Source organism: Microtus ochrogaster, linkage group LG3 (assembly GCF_000317375.1).
Source record: "Microtus ochrogaster isolate Prairie Vole_2 linkage group LG3, MicOch1.0, whole genome shotgun sequence".
NCBI classification, from domain to species: domain Eukaryota; kingdom Metazoa; phylum Chordata; class Mammalia; order Rodentia; family Cricetidae; genus Microtus; species Microtus ochrogaster.
In genome coordinates, this window is record NC_022029.1 from 46,581,801 (window position 1) to 46,599,149 (window position 17,349).

General features: G+C 49.7%; 1 protein-coding gene across 6 annotated transcripts in view; it reads left to right on the plus strand.

Annotated features, from left to right (window-relative positions):
- The window catches only part of Dnmt3a (DNA methyltransferase 3 alpha), a 137,214-nt gene that overhangs the window by 92,076 nt on the left and 27,789 nt on the right, over nt 1–17,349 (plus strand). For all 6 annotated transcript variants that reach the window (XM_026785965.1, XM_026785968.1, XM_026785969.1 and 3 more), the window contains 2 exons: nt 4,061–4,104; nt 4,495–4,641. In XM_026785965.1, the coding sequence (XP_026641766.1) occupies nt 4,061–4,104; nt 4,495–4,641 (191 nt within the window). The remainder of the gene's footprint in view (nt 1–4,060; nt 4,105–4,494; nt 4,642–17,349) is intronic.

Sequence of the window (17,349 nt, forward strand, 5' to 3'; positions counted from 1 at the left end):
GCAGACAGTGCTCCTCGAGTAAGAACAGTACCGTGAAGAGCTAGGACATCAGGACCTGAGCTATTCTCTCATAATTGGGTGTGCTGGAGCCCACCACAGGAGGGCTGGGGAGAGAAGACAGTGAGAACAGACTGGTTCCAAGGTGGAGAGAGCAGGGCATAGAAGCCGAACAGAAGCCACCAGACTGGATGGGAGAGAGCCAGGGGGAAGGATGTGGCAGGGAGTGGGTGGCAAGTGGCCAAGCCAGGTTTTCCTAGCTGTCTTCTTAGGGCTGGACCTGACAGGCTGCTTGGAAAAGATGACTTTCCTTGTAGACTCCCCAGCAGTTTGAAAGGTCTGGGAAGTGGGGTGAGAAGTTAGGGGGCTGCTGCAGGCATGGGGAGGAAGCAGTCAGCTCTGATAAGCAAAATGAATCCACAGAGATGAAAGGAGATGACCGCAGAGATGGAGGGAGGTAGCAAATGCCTCCGTCTAAGAGGTAAAGAAACGTCAAAGGGTTGATAGGCTGGATTGGGAAGTTACAGGCAAGTCCAATCATGGTAGGCACAGACATCCAAGGTCTCAACTTCCATTTGACTTGGGGCACTCACTCTTGACTCTAGAATTCCAAGAGAGGTGTGCAGTGGCCTCCTAGAGACTCTGGTCTCTGCCCCAGCAGTCAGCTGATAGTGTATGCCCAGCTGAAGACCTCAGATGAGGAATGAAGAGACTCAGACATAGTTCCCCTCCTTCCAAGACTCTTCAGAGAGTTGTAGGCAGATTTTTCTTTGGGCCACCAACTCACAAAAAAATGACAATGGAGACTTATTAATTATGAAAGCTCAGCCTTTAGCTTAGGCTTGTTTCTAACTGGCTCTTATAACTTAAGCGAACCCATTTCTATTCGTCTGTGTGCTGGCTCGTGGCTTTTACCTCTCCTCCTGCATGTCTTGCTCCCTCTGTGCCTGGCTGGCGACTCCGCCTTTCTTCTTCCCAGAGTTCTCTCTGTCCAGAAGTCCCTGCTATACCTCCTGCCTAGCTATTGACCATTTAGCTTTTTACTAAACCAGTCACAGTAACTATCTTTACACAGTGTAATCAAACATCTGGCAACAGAGATTTCCTCCTATCCTTCCTGGAAAGCCATGGTGCCTGCCTATACTGCACAGTGTGCTCTGCCCTCAACTTCTGGGTGGTCCACAGGCTAGCTGTGTCTATAGTACCTGGGAAGCCAGGATACAGCTCTGCCCTCAACTGCTGGGTGGTCCACAGGCTAGCTGTGTCTATAGTACCTGGGAAGCCAGGATACAGCTCTGCCCTCAACTGCTGGGTGGTCCACAGGCTAGCTGTGTCTATAGTACCTGGGAAGCCAGGATACAGACTGTAGCTCCACCTTCGACATCCTCACGCTGTCTGATGGCAGCCTGTGCCATGTGAGGAAGACTTTATTGTCTCTGCTTTTCTTATGGGGAAGAACGTAGGGAAGCCAGGTGTACAAGCATGTGCTTGTAGTCTCAGAACTTGGTATGTGGAAGCAAAAGGATCAGAAGTTCAAGGTCATCCTCAGCTACTGAGCATCGGAAGCCAGACTGAGATACAGGAAGCCTGTCACAGAGGAGTGGGTGAGGGTCAGCATAAGGCCACTCTGCTGAGACTGAGCATGGAGAGAAATATGGGCTAGTAACCGTGCTTATATTAACTCTGGCATCTGCCCTTTCACCGGGATATTGTTTCATTGTAAAGAGAATTTGGTGGTCCTTGCTGGGTAGTACTTGAAGCTCCTGACCTCCCCTGTCCCCAGGACCTGGGGTTTCTTGGGGCCATGTTCTTCTCCTCCAGGGCCACTCTGGAAGGCACGCAGCCACCTGGCTCTGGGAATCTGGGTCTGTGCCAGGCAGGAGCAGACAGAGGGAGCCCTCAGAGAGTGGGACCGCCCAGCATTCTATGACAGCCAATCTGCCGGCCGGGCTGGAGAGAGGAAGAGAGTGCGCCCCTGCGCCTGCGTGTGACTGAGAGGACGCTCTCTCACGTGGGCATGCGCAGTCTGTCGGGGAGAAAATTCCAGAAAGAAGCCATTTAGAAACTGTTTCAGGAAGTCTCCATTCGGAAGACCTTGTGGGCTGGAAGCCTGGCAAAGGAAACAAAGAATAACGGTGGTAGTGCACCTGGGAGTCAGGAGCCCTGAAATCAGATTATAGATCTGCTCACCAGGCCTCAGTTTCCTCGTGTGAAACATTCAGAAAACTCAAATCCATCTTTTCAGCTCTGATTTTCTTGTATTCTAATAAACAAATCACTCCTGGTAAACGTAACCAAAAGCCACTGAGTGTGGTGGTGGTGGGTATTCAGAAAACTCTTAGGGTCAGTAGATAGTACAACAGCGTGGGTCAGCTTGGGGACCTCACTCACCACCCTCAGCCGCTTGTTTCATGGCTGCTGCAGCTGTTGCAGCCTCAGCAGGAGTGTGGACTGCGATCCAGAGCAGGCGCCCCCTCCTGGCAGCTTGGGTCCTGGGCCGAGCAGCGAGGTCTGAAGGAGGGGCTGGCCCCAGAGGTGGGAGGCCCAGGGCAGGCCTGAGGGCGAGCACTGTGGAAAGTGGGCGGTGGGAGAGAGACCTTGGAGGAAGAGACGGAGTCGTGACAGGTGAGACGTGACTTAAAAGGACAACCACGTACCCTGTCACACGTGGGTGACAGCCACCACGCTCCTCCCACGCAGCGCTTCCACGAGGCCCAGCGCCACACCTACCTCCCACGGGGTCCACACCCATGGGGTGTCCCGCAGGGCCTCTGCCCTCCCTGACTCCCTCCCACCACCGTAGATGGAAGCCAGGCACACGTGGCTGCCGGGGTGGGGTGTTCAGGGCAGGTGCAGAGAGGAACCCCAGGTCATGTCTGGTGACAAGAGGGAAACGTCCAGGCTAAAAATTCAGAGCCGTAAATGCTGCTGCGGGTGGTTTCCGCTCCTGTGCTAGGCGATGCAGGAGGGGCTGTTTTTTCCGTTTGGGGCTCTTTGTCTCCGTACCCCCTCCCCTTACACACCACGCTACATGAGCCAACCTTAGTGACCTTCCTGCTCTGGGCCTAAGCCCTGTATTTTCTCAGCCTCAGAAAAAAAAAAGACATTCAGGCACCTAAGTGAAAGGCAGCAGAATTCTCCCTATTTGCTGGGAAAAACCGTACAGCTGGCTGCAGAGGGGGCTGGCTGGGAGAGGAGCGGGGCGGGCAGGCAGAAGCGGAAAGATGTAGCAGCCCTCATGTCGGGCCCAGAGTCCTTCCTAAAGATGGCGCTGTGGGGACTGCTGCTCCCAGCCCAGATGTCCCTCCTTGGAACTGGAATCAGTGCCCAGGCCAGAACTTTGAGAAAATCCAGAAGAACAGAGAAATGTGTGCTACAGGGAAGAATGAGTTCCTTGGGGCGGGGACATGCTGACATGACACATATTGAGCTCCTACTGTATGCCAAACCCTGCTCCACACCAGTGCTCACTCCAACCTTTAGAACACTGGCGAGGAAACAGCAGAGATTAGGGGGGTCACACTGAGGCAGTTCGAATCCAGACTGCTCTTGATGATCTGAGAGTGGGCCAGGAGTGGAGGACAGTTTACATGTTAATACTATTTGGAACTGTTTACAGTTTATCTTACGAAAGATAGGGCTGCGCCACCGGGGTCCAGTCCAGCTGGCCCATTGGCCACGTCTGGGCACCTTTTCCTACCTCACACAAAGAAGTGAACAGCCTGGCTTCTTCAGCTCAAACCCTCCTCTGCCTCTTCACCCTTCTGCTCCTCGCTTTGAAGGGGGGCTGGAGGCCAGCAGCGGAGGGGGGCTGGAGGCCAGCAGCGGAGGGGGGCTGCTTCGAAACTCATTCTGTGTGCTTAAGAGCAGGGTTCATGGGCCAGAAACCATGCCCCCCGGCTTTTCTCTTACTCCTATGTTCTTGGGTCTGGGACCTGGATCAGACATTGTTCTGTGTCCTTGGAGCCAGCATGGCTGACACAGGAATGGACAAATGCTAGGAGGCCCCCAGGCTCCTCCAAGCCACCCCTGTGACAGTCCCCTTGTCCTTCCCTTTCCACAGGCAAAGAACAGAAGCAGACCAACATCGAATCCATGAAAACGGAGGCAAGTGTTTTCCTCACCCCCAGGGGCTCTGGATCCTGTTTCTAGAAGAAAGCCACCTCTCTGACGGACTGTGGCGAGTGTGTGTGAGGGGGGCCCGAGGGTGGGTCCCTGCCCCTTCTTTGGTGTCCTTTTGTGAGAAGGAGAGGAAGTGGGGGTGGAGGTTGGAAGTCCCCTAGCCAGGCAGCCAGCTCATCCCCCTCCGGAGATCAAGCACTTCCCCCACTGTCTTGTTCTTGTGTCCCTACCAACTTCGAGTCCCTCCTCAGTACTCTGGGGTCAACAACCCCTCTGTTTGGGATGAGTGACCCGTCTCAGTTTCCCCTCCACGAGGGGCAAACCCTCAGGGGTGTCTGTGCCCACCTTATAATGCCTGTTTATCTTCTGTCCTAGGGCTCCCGGGGCCGACTGCGGGGTGGTTTGGGCTGGGAGTCCAGCCTCCGTCAGCGACCCATGCCAAGACTCACCTTCCAGGCAGGGGACCCCTACTACATCAGCAAACGGAAACGGGACGAGTGGCTGGCACGATGGAAAAGGGAGGTGAGATGCCTTCTGTCCTCGGTACCAGGTGTGAGAGCCGCAAACCGGAATTCAGTTCTAGTTGCCCTCTGGAACTCTTGTCAGGCTATGGCTGAGACTTTCCGCTAGGGTTAACTCCTAGAATTCCCAGACTCCTACTGCTAGGCTAGGTGGTTCATTTGTCCTCTCACAGTCCTTTTGGGGTGCTAGCTGTGGGGGAGGTGGCGCATGCCTGTGGTGCTGCTGCCCATGTGGAGTTGATGCTCTGATGTGTGAGAAGAATGGATTGAAGGCTCAGTAAGGCCTCGGTGGCATTTCCTGCTCAGACTGTCTAGGTATGGACAGTGTTCAAGGAGAGAAAAGACTCGGGTGCAGGTGACAGCAGGGGAGACAGGACAGTGGGATCCAGGGCATGTCGACGGACAGGCCAGAGAGCTGCTACAGCAATGACAAGGACACTGTCAGGTCTGGCCTGGGCACAAGGTGATGACTGTGCCGTTTGCTCTGGTAGGACTAGTTGTTGGGATCAAAAGTTCAGAGTTGAACTGGGCGGTGGTGGTGCACACCTTTAATCCCAGCACTTGGAAAGCAGAGACCGGCAGATCTCAGTGAGTTCAAAGCCAGCTTGGTCTACAGAGCAAATTCCAGGACAGCTAGGACTGTTACCCAGAGAAATCCTGTCTCGAAAAACCAACCAAACAAACAAACAAAAAACTTCAGAGTTCAGTGCCAAGGAGCTGGAAGCTGGACTTTGGGCTGCAGATTTCGAGGTGAAAGCAAGGCAAAGTCTGTGGAGTCTGCTCAGTAGATGGCAGAGGCACAGCGTCTTAGCATTCTGTGTGCAGAAATTACCAAGGTTGTGGGCCAATGAGAACAGAGCTGCAGCTGTGGGCCTGAGAGGGGCTACAGGAGACCAGGAGAGAAAGTGTGTCTAGGAGAGCTGGTTTCCCTAGACAGTGGGGGCATGCCTCACACTGGTCAAGCCTGAGGGAGCTGGTACTTTTCCCAAGAACCCTCTGTGGGATCTAGGAGGAAGCTGGAAGCAGCCCAGGACTGCAAAGGGAAGGAGGTGGGAAGGCAGATAAAGACCTAAGCAGCCATCAATCCTTGAAGATCAGCTGTGGGAAGGGTGGGTTGTGGGGGCCACTCCCACGGGGAGGGAGAGGAAACAGGGTCTTGACCTCAGGCTATCTGACCATGTGTGCTGGCTGGCCCTAGAGAAAATTCCAAACAAGGGGGAGGGGATGTAGTTGGTTCTGGCTGCTTTGTTTCTAGTCCCTTTGGGATCCAGGAAGGCAGAAGTCATCCTTCTGAAGGAGTGGAGAAAGGGCAGCCTGGCCAAGGTCTGAGAGGGGCACCTATAGCCCTGAGTACCGAGCTTGGGGTGCACTGTCAGGAAGTGACTGTTGTCTCTCTTCTCCTGGGACTTTGGCCCTCGGGCTGTGTGTGCCGTGCTTCTGTTCCTGAGCCCCCAGTCAGAGGTGCTGAAGTGGTGACTTGGGGTCTCCTCTGTCAATCAGCACATGGAGGTCAGCCCGAGGCACAGTTAGAAGGGGTTTTCCTACTCCTAGGAAATGAAGATCCATTTTTTAACAATTTTAAGTTTCTGCTAAAATTTTAAAAGATTTGTGTGGTCAAGTTGGCCCCAGTCAGTAAGGGAACTCGTCACTGAGGCTGACAACTTGAGTTTAGTCTCCAGAACTCCCACAGAGAAGAACCAACTCCATCCTCCACACAGGTGTGTACACACACACACACACACACACACACACACACCAAATAAACAGAGGTAACAGTTTTGAAATTTAAACTCAGAACATGTAAGGTAGGTATGATGGCACCCACCTATAATCTCAGTATTTGAGAGATTGAAGAAGGAAGATACATGTTTGAAGCCAGCCTGGTCTGTATGTCACCACATAGTTCAAGCTCTGCCCCACCTACACATACACACCCAGCAAGCCCCAGTCACCCAAAAAACAAAAATAATAAGTTAGGAGCCAGGTGGGGGCAGCGCATGCCCGAAACTCGGGGGAGAGAGGCAAGTGGATCTCTGTAAGTTTGAGGCCAGCCTGGACTACAGAGTGAGCTCCACAGTGGCAGCCAGGACTGTTAACGCAGTGAAACCTTTGTAGTTCTTGGTATTTTACTCTTTTGGCTTTTTACTCTTTGCTCTTTTGGGGAGAGCGCCACCCAGCTCACAAGTAAATCATAAACAGAGGCTTATTCTTAATTATAAATGCCTGGTTTTAGCTTGGCTTGTTTTTTGCTGACTTCTTAATTTATAATGTCTGCCTTTTGCCTCTGGGCGTTTATCTTTATCCTATATACCTTTCTTTCCTTCTTACTCAGTGGCTTGCGGTGTAGCTGGATGACTGGCTCCTCCTCTCCTTCTCTTGCTCCTCTATCCTCTCTCCCCAGATTTCTCCTCCTATTCATTCTCTCTGCCTGACAGTCCCACCTATCCTTTCTCCTGCCTAGCTATTGGCTATTCAGCTCTTCATTAGACCAATCAAGTGTTTTAGACAGGCAGAATAACACAGCTTCACAGAGTTAAACAAATGCAGCATAAAAGAATGCAACACAACTTTGTATCGTTAAACAGATGTTCCATAGCATAAACAAATGTAAAACATCCCAAACTAATACTCCACCAAAAAAAACAAAAAAACCTGTCGATTGCCTTGACAGGTTACCTCGTCTAGGGTTAGTCACCGTCTGGCAGTTCAGTTATTCCAGGGTCCTGGAGAGGCACTATCTGGAAGATAAATGGGCTAGGAGAGAAGAAGAAGGCCATGCTACATTTGTCAGAGCCTCCGTTTATTAGAGATGGGGACAGCTTTATATATGGTAAGGAGTTGGGGGATGGGCACAGGGGTCTGAGCTCTTGCCACGTGGTTCATGTTGGTCACGTAGCCAGGAGGTTATCTTCGGTCAGGTCACTGTAGGCCAAGAAGTCACAAGTTGGCACACCTAGTTCCCTAGATAGTTTGGAATGTGGGGTGGGTTCCGCTAACAGATAGCTCTCCATCAGCCAATTTGGGTGTGGGGTAGGCTCTGTCAATAGAACTATTCCTAACACAATTATGGGTGTGGGGTTCTCTGTAGACTCCCCAGGGTGATGGTTCCTGCAATGATTTTAGGAGGAAATTGGCTCCTAACAAAAACCTGTCTTGAAACAGAATAGTCTAATAAAAAAAAAAGTTAGGAACACTGGCCAAGTGTGGTGGTGCATGTCTTTAATCCCAGCACTCAAGAGGCAAAGGACAATGGGTTTCTCTGAGTTCAAGGTCAGCTCTGTCTACCCAGGGTGTTCCAGGCCAGCCAGGGCTACATAGAAAGACCCTGTCTCAGAAAATTAAAAAATTAGGAACATTTGTTAATATGCATAAAAGTGGAATGGGAAATCTGTTATATAATACATGCCAGATATCTATCTATAACACATACATATCTCTATATCTATGTCAATATCTCTGTATATGCATGTATCTGTCACCTACTTCAGCAATTAGCAGTTATCAAAAGCTTTTCTAGTCTCTGCTAGATCTGAGCATTTGCTTTCTCACCCCACCCAACACAGATGCCGTTGGTCTTTAAGCGATAACAGAAAAGTGGAAAACATTGATTGAGTTTGAAATATTGGAGGTGCCTGTGACTTGCAGTATGGAGACCCCAGAACAAAATATACTTCCTCGCAATAAAATGAACTGTGACCTGTAGTGTGACTAGGTCTACAGATCTTTTTGAGTTGTAACTTCACGTGCCTTGATCCTTGACTGGTCACAAGCCTCCAGGACAGGAGAGGAGTGAGGCCAGAAGGCAATTAAAGTTTAGGGTTCCCAATCTCTGCTAGCTAGGGGACAAGGGAGGACTAGCTGCTGGTAAAACACAGGTAGCTTTCCAAACTACAGAGCAGAAACTATCGGGCCCACTTTCTTTATATATATTTTATATATATTTAAGATTTATTTAATGTGTATGACTGCTTTGCCTACATATGTGTCTGTGTATCATATGTGTGCTTGGTGCCCACAGAGGTCAGAGGAGAGTGTGGGATCCCCTGGAACTGGAGTTATGGATAGCTATAAGAGTTGTAAGGCACCATGTGGGTGTTGGGAACCGGACCAGGGCCTTCTTCAAGAACAAGTGCTTGGGCTGGAGAGATGGCTCAGAGGTTAAGAGCACTGACTGCTCTTCCAGAGGTCCTGAGTTCAATTCCCAGCAACCACGTGGTGGCTCATAACCATCTATGATGAGATATAGTGCCCTCTTCTGACATGCAGGCAGATACTGTATACTAAATAAATAAATAAATAAATAAATAAATAAATAAATAAATCTAAAAAAAAAAGAACAAGTGCTCATGACTGCTGAGCTAGCTCTCCACCCTCCCCACCTCCTTCTAAGGCTAACCTTAGCTCCTCAGCCTTTGACCTTTTCTTCTGATACTGCTTCCCTGGGCCTTCTTGATGCCTTTGAAGTTTATGCTTCCTGCATTTCTCCGCAGTATATTTTGTCCTCCTTTGCTCAGGTATTCTCAGGTCCCCTTCTTGACCCACCTACCACTTACCTGCATTTCTTGGTTTGGGGTGGGGGTTGTTTTTGGTTTTTTTTTTTTTTTGCTATGTAGCTAAGGCTGACCTTGAATTCCTGATCTTCCAAAGTACTAGGATCACTCGTGTGTACCTCAGAACCTACTTTCATTTCCCTAGCATAAGATTCACTAGAAAAGCTTTCATGGATTGAATTCCCTGCCCTCCCACTCCTGATCACACCCACACCCTCCATGCCTCTACTGCCACAACTGCACATGCTTCCCAGGCACTGCCACCTTCAAACGTTTTCTACATGGATGGGATGTCATTGTCATCCATGCTTTCAAACTTCTCAGACAGTTTGAGTCCCATGAGCTCAGTGACCAGCCAGGCAGTGGTGGCGCACACCTTCAATCCCAGCACTCAGGAGGCAGAGACAGGTGGATCTCTGTGAGTTCGAGGCCAACCTTGACCTACAGAATGAGTGAGTTCCAGGACAGGCTCCAAAGCTGCAGAGAAACCCTGTCTTAAAAGAGCAAAACAAAACAAAAAGGAAGTACAGGGCTCTGAACAGGCCTCAGACCGAGATTCATCAGCAGGAGGCAGCTTTGGACTTTAGAGGATGAACTGGACTTCAGGGAGGAGGGCAGGAAGCATTCTGAAAGCCATTACTTCATCTCCAAGGTTCCCAGGATTTGTCAGGAATGGAAATGTGTGGTGCAAGCCTGAAGGGCTGGCCTGTGCTGCTGGGAGTCTCCGCTAGCTCCCACATGCTTCTGCACCACCTCGGAGGCTTTTTTTTACCCTAAAAGCCCCCTTCCTAGGCCTAGTGATGTAGCCCAATGGGAAAGCACTTGCCTAGCAAGCTAGAGGCCTTGGCTTCAGTCTCAGTGCGCACACAAATAAGAAGCTCCTTTCGCAGCCTGTTTCCCCTTTCTCCACCTTTGTCAGTCACATCTCAGCCACTGGGGGAGATCATACTTTTCACCTGCCCAAGATAAAGTCCCGAAGATGGCGTGTGCCTTCTTCCCAGCGTTCAGGAGGTCAAGGCTGCTGGATCTCTGAATTCAAAGGCTAGCCCTGGTCTACATAGCAGGTGAGACCTGTCTTTTAAAAAATAAATACATAACTTACATTGCACAAATGAAATAAACTTGAAATAGGTGATGAGGAAAACGGCCATTTCCTTCATCTCTGAATGGGACTTCCTGCCAGAAAGCGGAAGGCTGCTGTCTTCTGTCTGCTGGCCCTGCTGTAATAAATGACTGAGCCCTGCTACAGGGCGCATGGCAGCTCCTCAATGCCCCATCACATATACAGGTTCTGGCTGTTTCCCATTGTTTCAACCCTGTGACCTCCATGGTGGATGTTAGGACTCACTAACATTTTCACCCTGGCGATCCTAACTCACTTCAAGGCAGGCCTCCCATATTCCAGGTGCTAGGGTATCTGGTATAGCCCAGAATTCCAGTTTGAAGGTAGGGCTCTGGCTCAGGCATCCTCAGGCTTATCAGATAATATTGCATCGTGGTAGTAACAAAATGTGGTCTCCCCACCCCTTCCTGCCCTTAGGTGCACCCTGCCCCCACCCTAGGCTGTCCAGCCAGGAGTAAAACCATCACATTCCTGAAGGGGAGGGAGGGCTTTGTTCCTAGGCCTTAGGAGGCTTTGTGCAAATGCTGGCTGTAGTGGTTTTCACCTGTGGTTTTTCAGACTTCAGCACCAAGCTATCCCAATGCACAGACTTGCCTGAAATGGGCTGCATGAAGACAGAATACTAAACACAGAAGTATATGATTAATAAAGAACATACAACCTTTAAGGCTCTTTTAGGAGCTTAGTTACTGTTGTTATTTTGAGACACTGTCTTTCTATGTAGACCAGGCTAGCCTTGAACTCACAGAGATCCTCCTGCTTCTGCCCCCTAAATGCTCAGATTAAAGGCAGGTACCACCTCACCAGGCAAATTATTATATATGTACTTGTGTATGCTATATATATTGTAAATTTACATATGAGGTACATGTAGAGGTTGAACACCTTTGTGGAATCTGTTCTCCCACCCTTCCACACGCCCCAGGTTTAGCTCATTGGGTTTAACTAGCAGATGTTCCAGCTGAGCCATCTTTCTGATACCTACTTTTATTAGTTTCTAAGATAGGACTTGGTAAAAAAAAATCATCAACAACAAAGTACGTATTACACAAGCACATTCTTATTTTACAAGACTCTCACACACACAATTTTAATTCTTTTAATATGCTTTAGAGCTGGGCATAATAGCACACACTGAGATCAGAGTGATACTCAGGAGGCAGAGGCAGGGGGATGACCACAGGTTCAGTCAGAATGCCTTGTCTAGTGAACTCCAGGCTAGCTGTGCTACAGTGTAAGATGCTGTCTCCAAAAAACACACACATATAGATAACAAAATATTTTTAGAGGTCTTTGATGCTGTTTGGTGGATGCGTGTCACAGCTGTTCTGTGTGTGTGTGTCTAAGAATCTAACACTCCTCCTAGGTCTGTGTTTATGAGTGGCACCATTCTGTAGTTTCACTTTACACTTTGGGTTTTCACTTCCAATAAGGTGGCCAGTTTAGCCACATGATTACTATTCTATTTTCGCTGTGAATTGCCATGATGTTTTTTCTTTCTTTTTTGTTTTGTTTGTTTGGTTTTTCGAGATAATTTCTCTGTAGCTTTGAAGCCTGTCCTGGAACTTGCTCTGTAGACCAGGCTGGCCTCGAACTCACAGAGATCCACTTGCCTCTGCCTCCTACGTGCTGGGATTAAAGGAGTACGCCACACCACCTGGCACTGTGACTTTTTTTTTTTTTAAATCAGACTCCCTTCTGGCCATTTGTGTCACAGTATTTTGCTGTCCAGGCATGATGCTGTGGTAGTAAAAGGTCCTTGATATGTGTGAGGAAGGTCTTGGGTAGCTCAGGCTGGCCTCAGACCTGGTATGTAGTTGAAGATGAGTTAAACTTCAGCCCTTTCTGCCTTCACTTCCTAGGTGCTGGGGATTAAAGCAGGATCTGCATGCATGCTAGGCTTAGCTTGCTTCTGTGTTTTCATAACACCACACCCTAGAGAGAATCCTGAGTGGAAGGAGTGGTGTGCATTTTGTGTTTTATAAAATATGTCAGATTGCTAGGAAAGGGGCCACACTGATTCTGACTCACACCCCAGCTAGCTCCTCACCATGCTCTGCTAATGCAGTGGGTAGGAAAGCGGTCTCTTATTATGATTCTAATTGTCATTTCCCAATAAACAAGTGAGGCTAAGTTATCTTTTCATATGTTTATTGACCATTTGTGTTGTTGCTGCTGTTTCTGGGAGTTTTAACAAATGTGGCTTCCCTTTGCTTTACCAGAGGTTGTGACAGACTGCTTCCTGTGTGTCCTGGAAGAGCAGCCTGTGAGTGTCTAGAGGGTCACCTCCTGCTAGGCAGTACGTCATTTAATAAGTAATCACCCTACATGCCCTGAGCAGGGGCCTCCTGCGAAGGTCTGTGGATGCTGAGGTGAACGAGGTGTGATCTCCTGAGCAGTTTGCCGTGGAGACCAATAAAGCTGAGTGTAAAGCAGCAGCCCCATGGAGTGGGTGCCACCTGACCGGATGTCCCTCGTCTTGGCATGCTCAGCTTTTGCCCTTGGGAGTGCCTGGCCACCCTGGATAGAATAGGAACATTTGCAACTGCCACAGCTTTACTGAAACATTACCAAATGGCTGAGAGCATTTTAAAGGGGCTCCCGTGAAGGCCAGAATCAGAAAAGGCCTCCTAGGTTGACCTTTGCACATCCGGGCTTTGGAAAATGTCAGAAAGGGACTGCCGCTGTGATAGTGGATGGGCTGGGGCGGTTTCTGGTGTTTGTCTTGAGAGGGGGTTTCAGTTAACCCAGGGTGGCCTTGAAACTTGACTCTTGGAGCTGTGAACTCTTGATCCTCCTATTGCCATCTCTTAAATGCTGGGATTACAGGTGCAAAAGGCTTACCTTTGGGTCGGTTTGTTTGTTTTGAAACGGGGTCTCCCATTGTAGCCCAGACAGTCCTGGAACTCAGTAGGTAGCCAAGCAAGGTAGAAGGTTGCACACTGGAGAATTCACTTCTGGGCACAGAGAGAGTAGCTCTCTCAACAGTCCCCACTTCTAGTCATGAGAAAACAAGTGAGGGTAGTAAATGTCCCCAGGGTGCAGCTGCTGGCTTTGGCTAATGACCTCGGGGAAGGGGTGAGCTTCCCTGACCTCTGCCTGTGCAGGGAGCGTTACCTTCACCACAGACCTGAAGCGCAGCCTGACATTGGTTATATTTGGTTTGATGCTTGGGGCAGCACCTAGTGTTCCCTACATGTGCACACTAAGCACATGTTCTACCACTGAACTGAACCCCCAGTTCTGTAATAAGTTTCTTCATCAGGGCAGCAAGATGGTTCAGGGCAAAGAACTTGCCACCAAGCCTGATGGCCTGAGTTTGGTCCCTAGAACACACCTGGTGAAGGAAGAGAGCTGACTCCTTTGGTCTGTCCTCTGACCTCCACAGTGGCCTAGGGTAGTTAGAACAGAGCCATAAATGGCCTTAGGAAGGTCCCCTGGCCAAAACCAACTCCCTTTCTCAGGTTACTTCGGTCTGGCACCCAGACCTGTTTTCTTTGGTGCCTTGAATTCAGAAGGGTGGCCCCCTGGCTTGCTGACCTCCCCAGATCTTGTCACCTGGGCGGACCCTCAGACTCATTCCTCTCAGTGCTGCTCCCCATGCCCTTGCCCTGCCCTTGACTTGCTGTTTTCTCAGGGCTAGGTCTGAAAGTTGTAAAATTGGATTAAGATAATGCCGGAGTGGAATTCTGTAGGCCTGGTTTCGAGTCTTAGCTTCTGCTCCAGATTAGTTGATCAATTCACTGTCCTGATTTATAATGTGATAGACATAGGTTGCCCAGCTCCAGGAATTCTAGACATTTATTGTTCAGGGGTGGGAAGAGCTGGAATCATAATCCGTAGCCCTCCGTCACCTGTACTGCTGCAAACATCAGTTCTAAATTAAATGTCCTAAGTGATGTCTCGGAGCTCACAATCAACAGAGCACCCTTAGGGAAATGCTTATGAGATAATCTGTAGATCATTTGGGCTTGGAGCTAGAGTCCCACTTTTCCATCTTTATCACTGTGCCCCTACCTTCTCTGTTGTTTTCTGATTCTAAGGGCCCAGAGCTGGATGGGAGGGGCTCATGAATATAATCCCAGTATTCAGGAGGCAGAGGCAGATGGATCTCTGTTCAAGGCTAACCTGGTCTATATAGTGAGTTCCAGGCCGATCAGAACTACATAGTCATAGCAAGAGCAACTCTCAAAAACCAAAATAAAAGGGATAAGGTAGATGCCTAGCATGCATAAGACCACCCCACCCCCTGCACTGTTCTTAAGAGGGCTGGGGTGTGGTCCAGCAAGATGGCTCAGCAGGTAAAGGCACTTGTTGCCAAGCCTGACAACCTGAATTCAATTCCTGGGACCTGTATGGTAGAAGGAGAGAACCAGTTTTCCCAAATTATCTTCTGACCACACATCCACAAATGCAATTTAGGGCTGGAGAGAAGGTTGGGAGCTTAAGAGTGTTGACTGCCCTTGCAGAGGACCCTTTTGTCCCTGTTTCCACATCTGTGGGCTCCCAAGTGCCTGTAACTCTGGTTCCAAGGCATCTGTCTAATGGCCTCTTCAGGCCCAGGCCATTGTGGGTCCCTGCACTCACCTGCACACTCACACAAATAATTGAAAAACAAAAATAACTAAAATCCTCGAAGAAGACCAGGGGACTGGAGAGATGGTCAACACCTAAGGACTGGCTGCTCTTCACGGCAGCTCACGACTGTCTATAACTCCAGTCCTAGGGATCTGACACCCTCTCCAGCTTCCATGGGCACTGCATGCATATGGTGCACAGATACACACACACAGTAAAACACCCGGAAAAGGAAGTGGGCTGGGGGTGGAGCTCAGTGGGTAGAATGCTTACCTATTATGCAGGAAGTCCTGGGATCCATAATGCACAAACCAAGTGTAATGGTGCTCACTTTTAATTCTATCACTTGGGAGGTAAAGGCAGGAAGACCAAAAGTTCAAGGCTAGCCTGAGCTACTGGAGACTATCTCAAACACCTGGGCATGGTGATACACACTTCCCTGCAACCCCAGCACCCAGGGGCAGAGGAAGGAGGAAGATTGCAGGTTCTAGGCCAGCCTGGTCTACCTTGAGTTCTGGTCCAACTGAGACTGTTTTAGAAAAAAATAAAAACAAAATAAGCAACCAGGAAACACACACACATACACACACACACACACGCGCACGCACGCACGCATACGCTTTTGCCCATTGATCAGGGAGGTCCCGATGAGGTCTTGCTCCTAGGGAGAAAGGGCCCTCATGCTGTAGCTCCACATGGGCTCAGGGTCTATTAGAGGGAATTAAGGAGCCTTAACTCAGCATTGACTAAAGGCCCAACTTATTGTGCTGGTGACACCGACTGTCTCAGAAACACTGCATGGTGGAGGAGGCTGGAAGACTGAGTGAGCTAGGCTGTGTTAGGCAGACCAGATCTGACCAGTGCTTTCAGAGTTTAGAGGAGGATCACGACCCCCTGGGGGATGATAGGGAAGCTCACGGAGGGGGGCTTCCTTGGATACTTCACCAAGCCTAATTAAGGCAATTCGGAAAAGGAATGGGTGAGGAGAGGAAGACTGAAAGCTGCTGGTCTGCCTGAGACAACAAGAAATACGCAGTACGGGGTTGGGAGGGTACGTGAGAAGAGGAAGCTGCTGGTTCGACCATCGGGGACCTTCCTGCCAAGGTGAGAAATTAGGCTGTCTGCAGCTGGAAACAGAGAGAACCTGGCCTGCATTTTAAGGTGCCAACTCTTGGTGTGGTGTAAGGGGGCTCAAAGAGAAGGTTTTCAGGAGCAGGGCCAGTAGGAGGCTGTGTTTGACCTTTACTGAGGGTCAGGTAGAACAGGCAGAATTGAGAGAACTTACTGTCCCCAACTAAGAGTGAGTTCCAGGCCAGCCTGGGGAGAGTCTAGCTTGTTTTTTTCCCATTGGTTTCTGTGGTGGGGATTACCTCTAAGCTTTCTGTGTACCCTACTGTGGGGAAGAGCATTTTGCAGGAAGGGGTACTTTTTGCTTGGTCTGGGGCAAGCTGTTCTTGAGCAGCTAGCATTAAACCATGAATGACCATGGGGGAAATAATAGGAATAGACAGGACCTATAGCAAGATCAAGACAAGGAGAAACAGGAGCGGTAAGCTTCCTGAAGAACTTCCTGGGCCAGCCAGAGAACATTCCTTTTGTTTTAGTTTTTTGTTTTTTGTTTTTTTTTTTTTTTTTTTGGTTTTGGTTTTTCGAGACAGGGTTTCTCTGTGGCTTTGGAGCCTGTCCTGGAACTAGCTCTGTAGACCAGGCTGGTCTCGAACTCACAGAGATCCGCCTGCCTCTGCCTCCCGAGTGCTGGGATTAAAGGCGTGCGCCACCACCGCCCGGCTCTTTTGTTTTAGTTTTATCTTGAGACTTGGTATATTGTCAGTTCAGGCTGGCCTTGAACTCATTACATAGGTGCGGGTGATTTTGAACTCTCAATTTTCCAGCCTCCGCCTCCAGTGTGTTAGGATTACAGGCGTGAGCCTGAGAATCAGCTCTCCCTAACTTCAGCCCCTCACCCTGACCTTCCAGGTTTCACCTCTCCAGTCAGCTACAAGGAGTAGAGTTTTGTTGACAGTGCCAGGGCAGGGGGCACTCCCCATTGCCCTGGCACTGCCACGCTTCCCAGCCTGTATGAGCCAACAGGCAGCACCTGTCTTTATTTGTGTTCCAGCTCAGGTGGGCTGGACAAAAGGAACAACGCAGTCCTCTCTCTGTATATTTAAATCTCGATGCAATTTGCAAGGAAATTGGAGGGGGGGAGTTCAGACAGCAAAGGTGTAGTTAACTTACTTTATCATCCTGAGGGTGCTCAGCTAGGTGTGCTGTCCATCCCACAGGTCCAGGGCCAGCCTGAGGTGAGAAGGGGAGGCCAGCTTGGGCGGGGGAGTTATTCTAATAATAACAACAAACCACCATCACCACCAGTGTGTTCGAGTGTGTGTTGCCCTCAGTCACTCCGCAGGCATCCAGAGACAGGCTCCTGCACCTTTTCTGAGTCATTGAAGCTCTC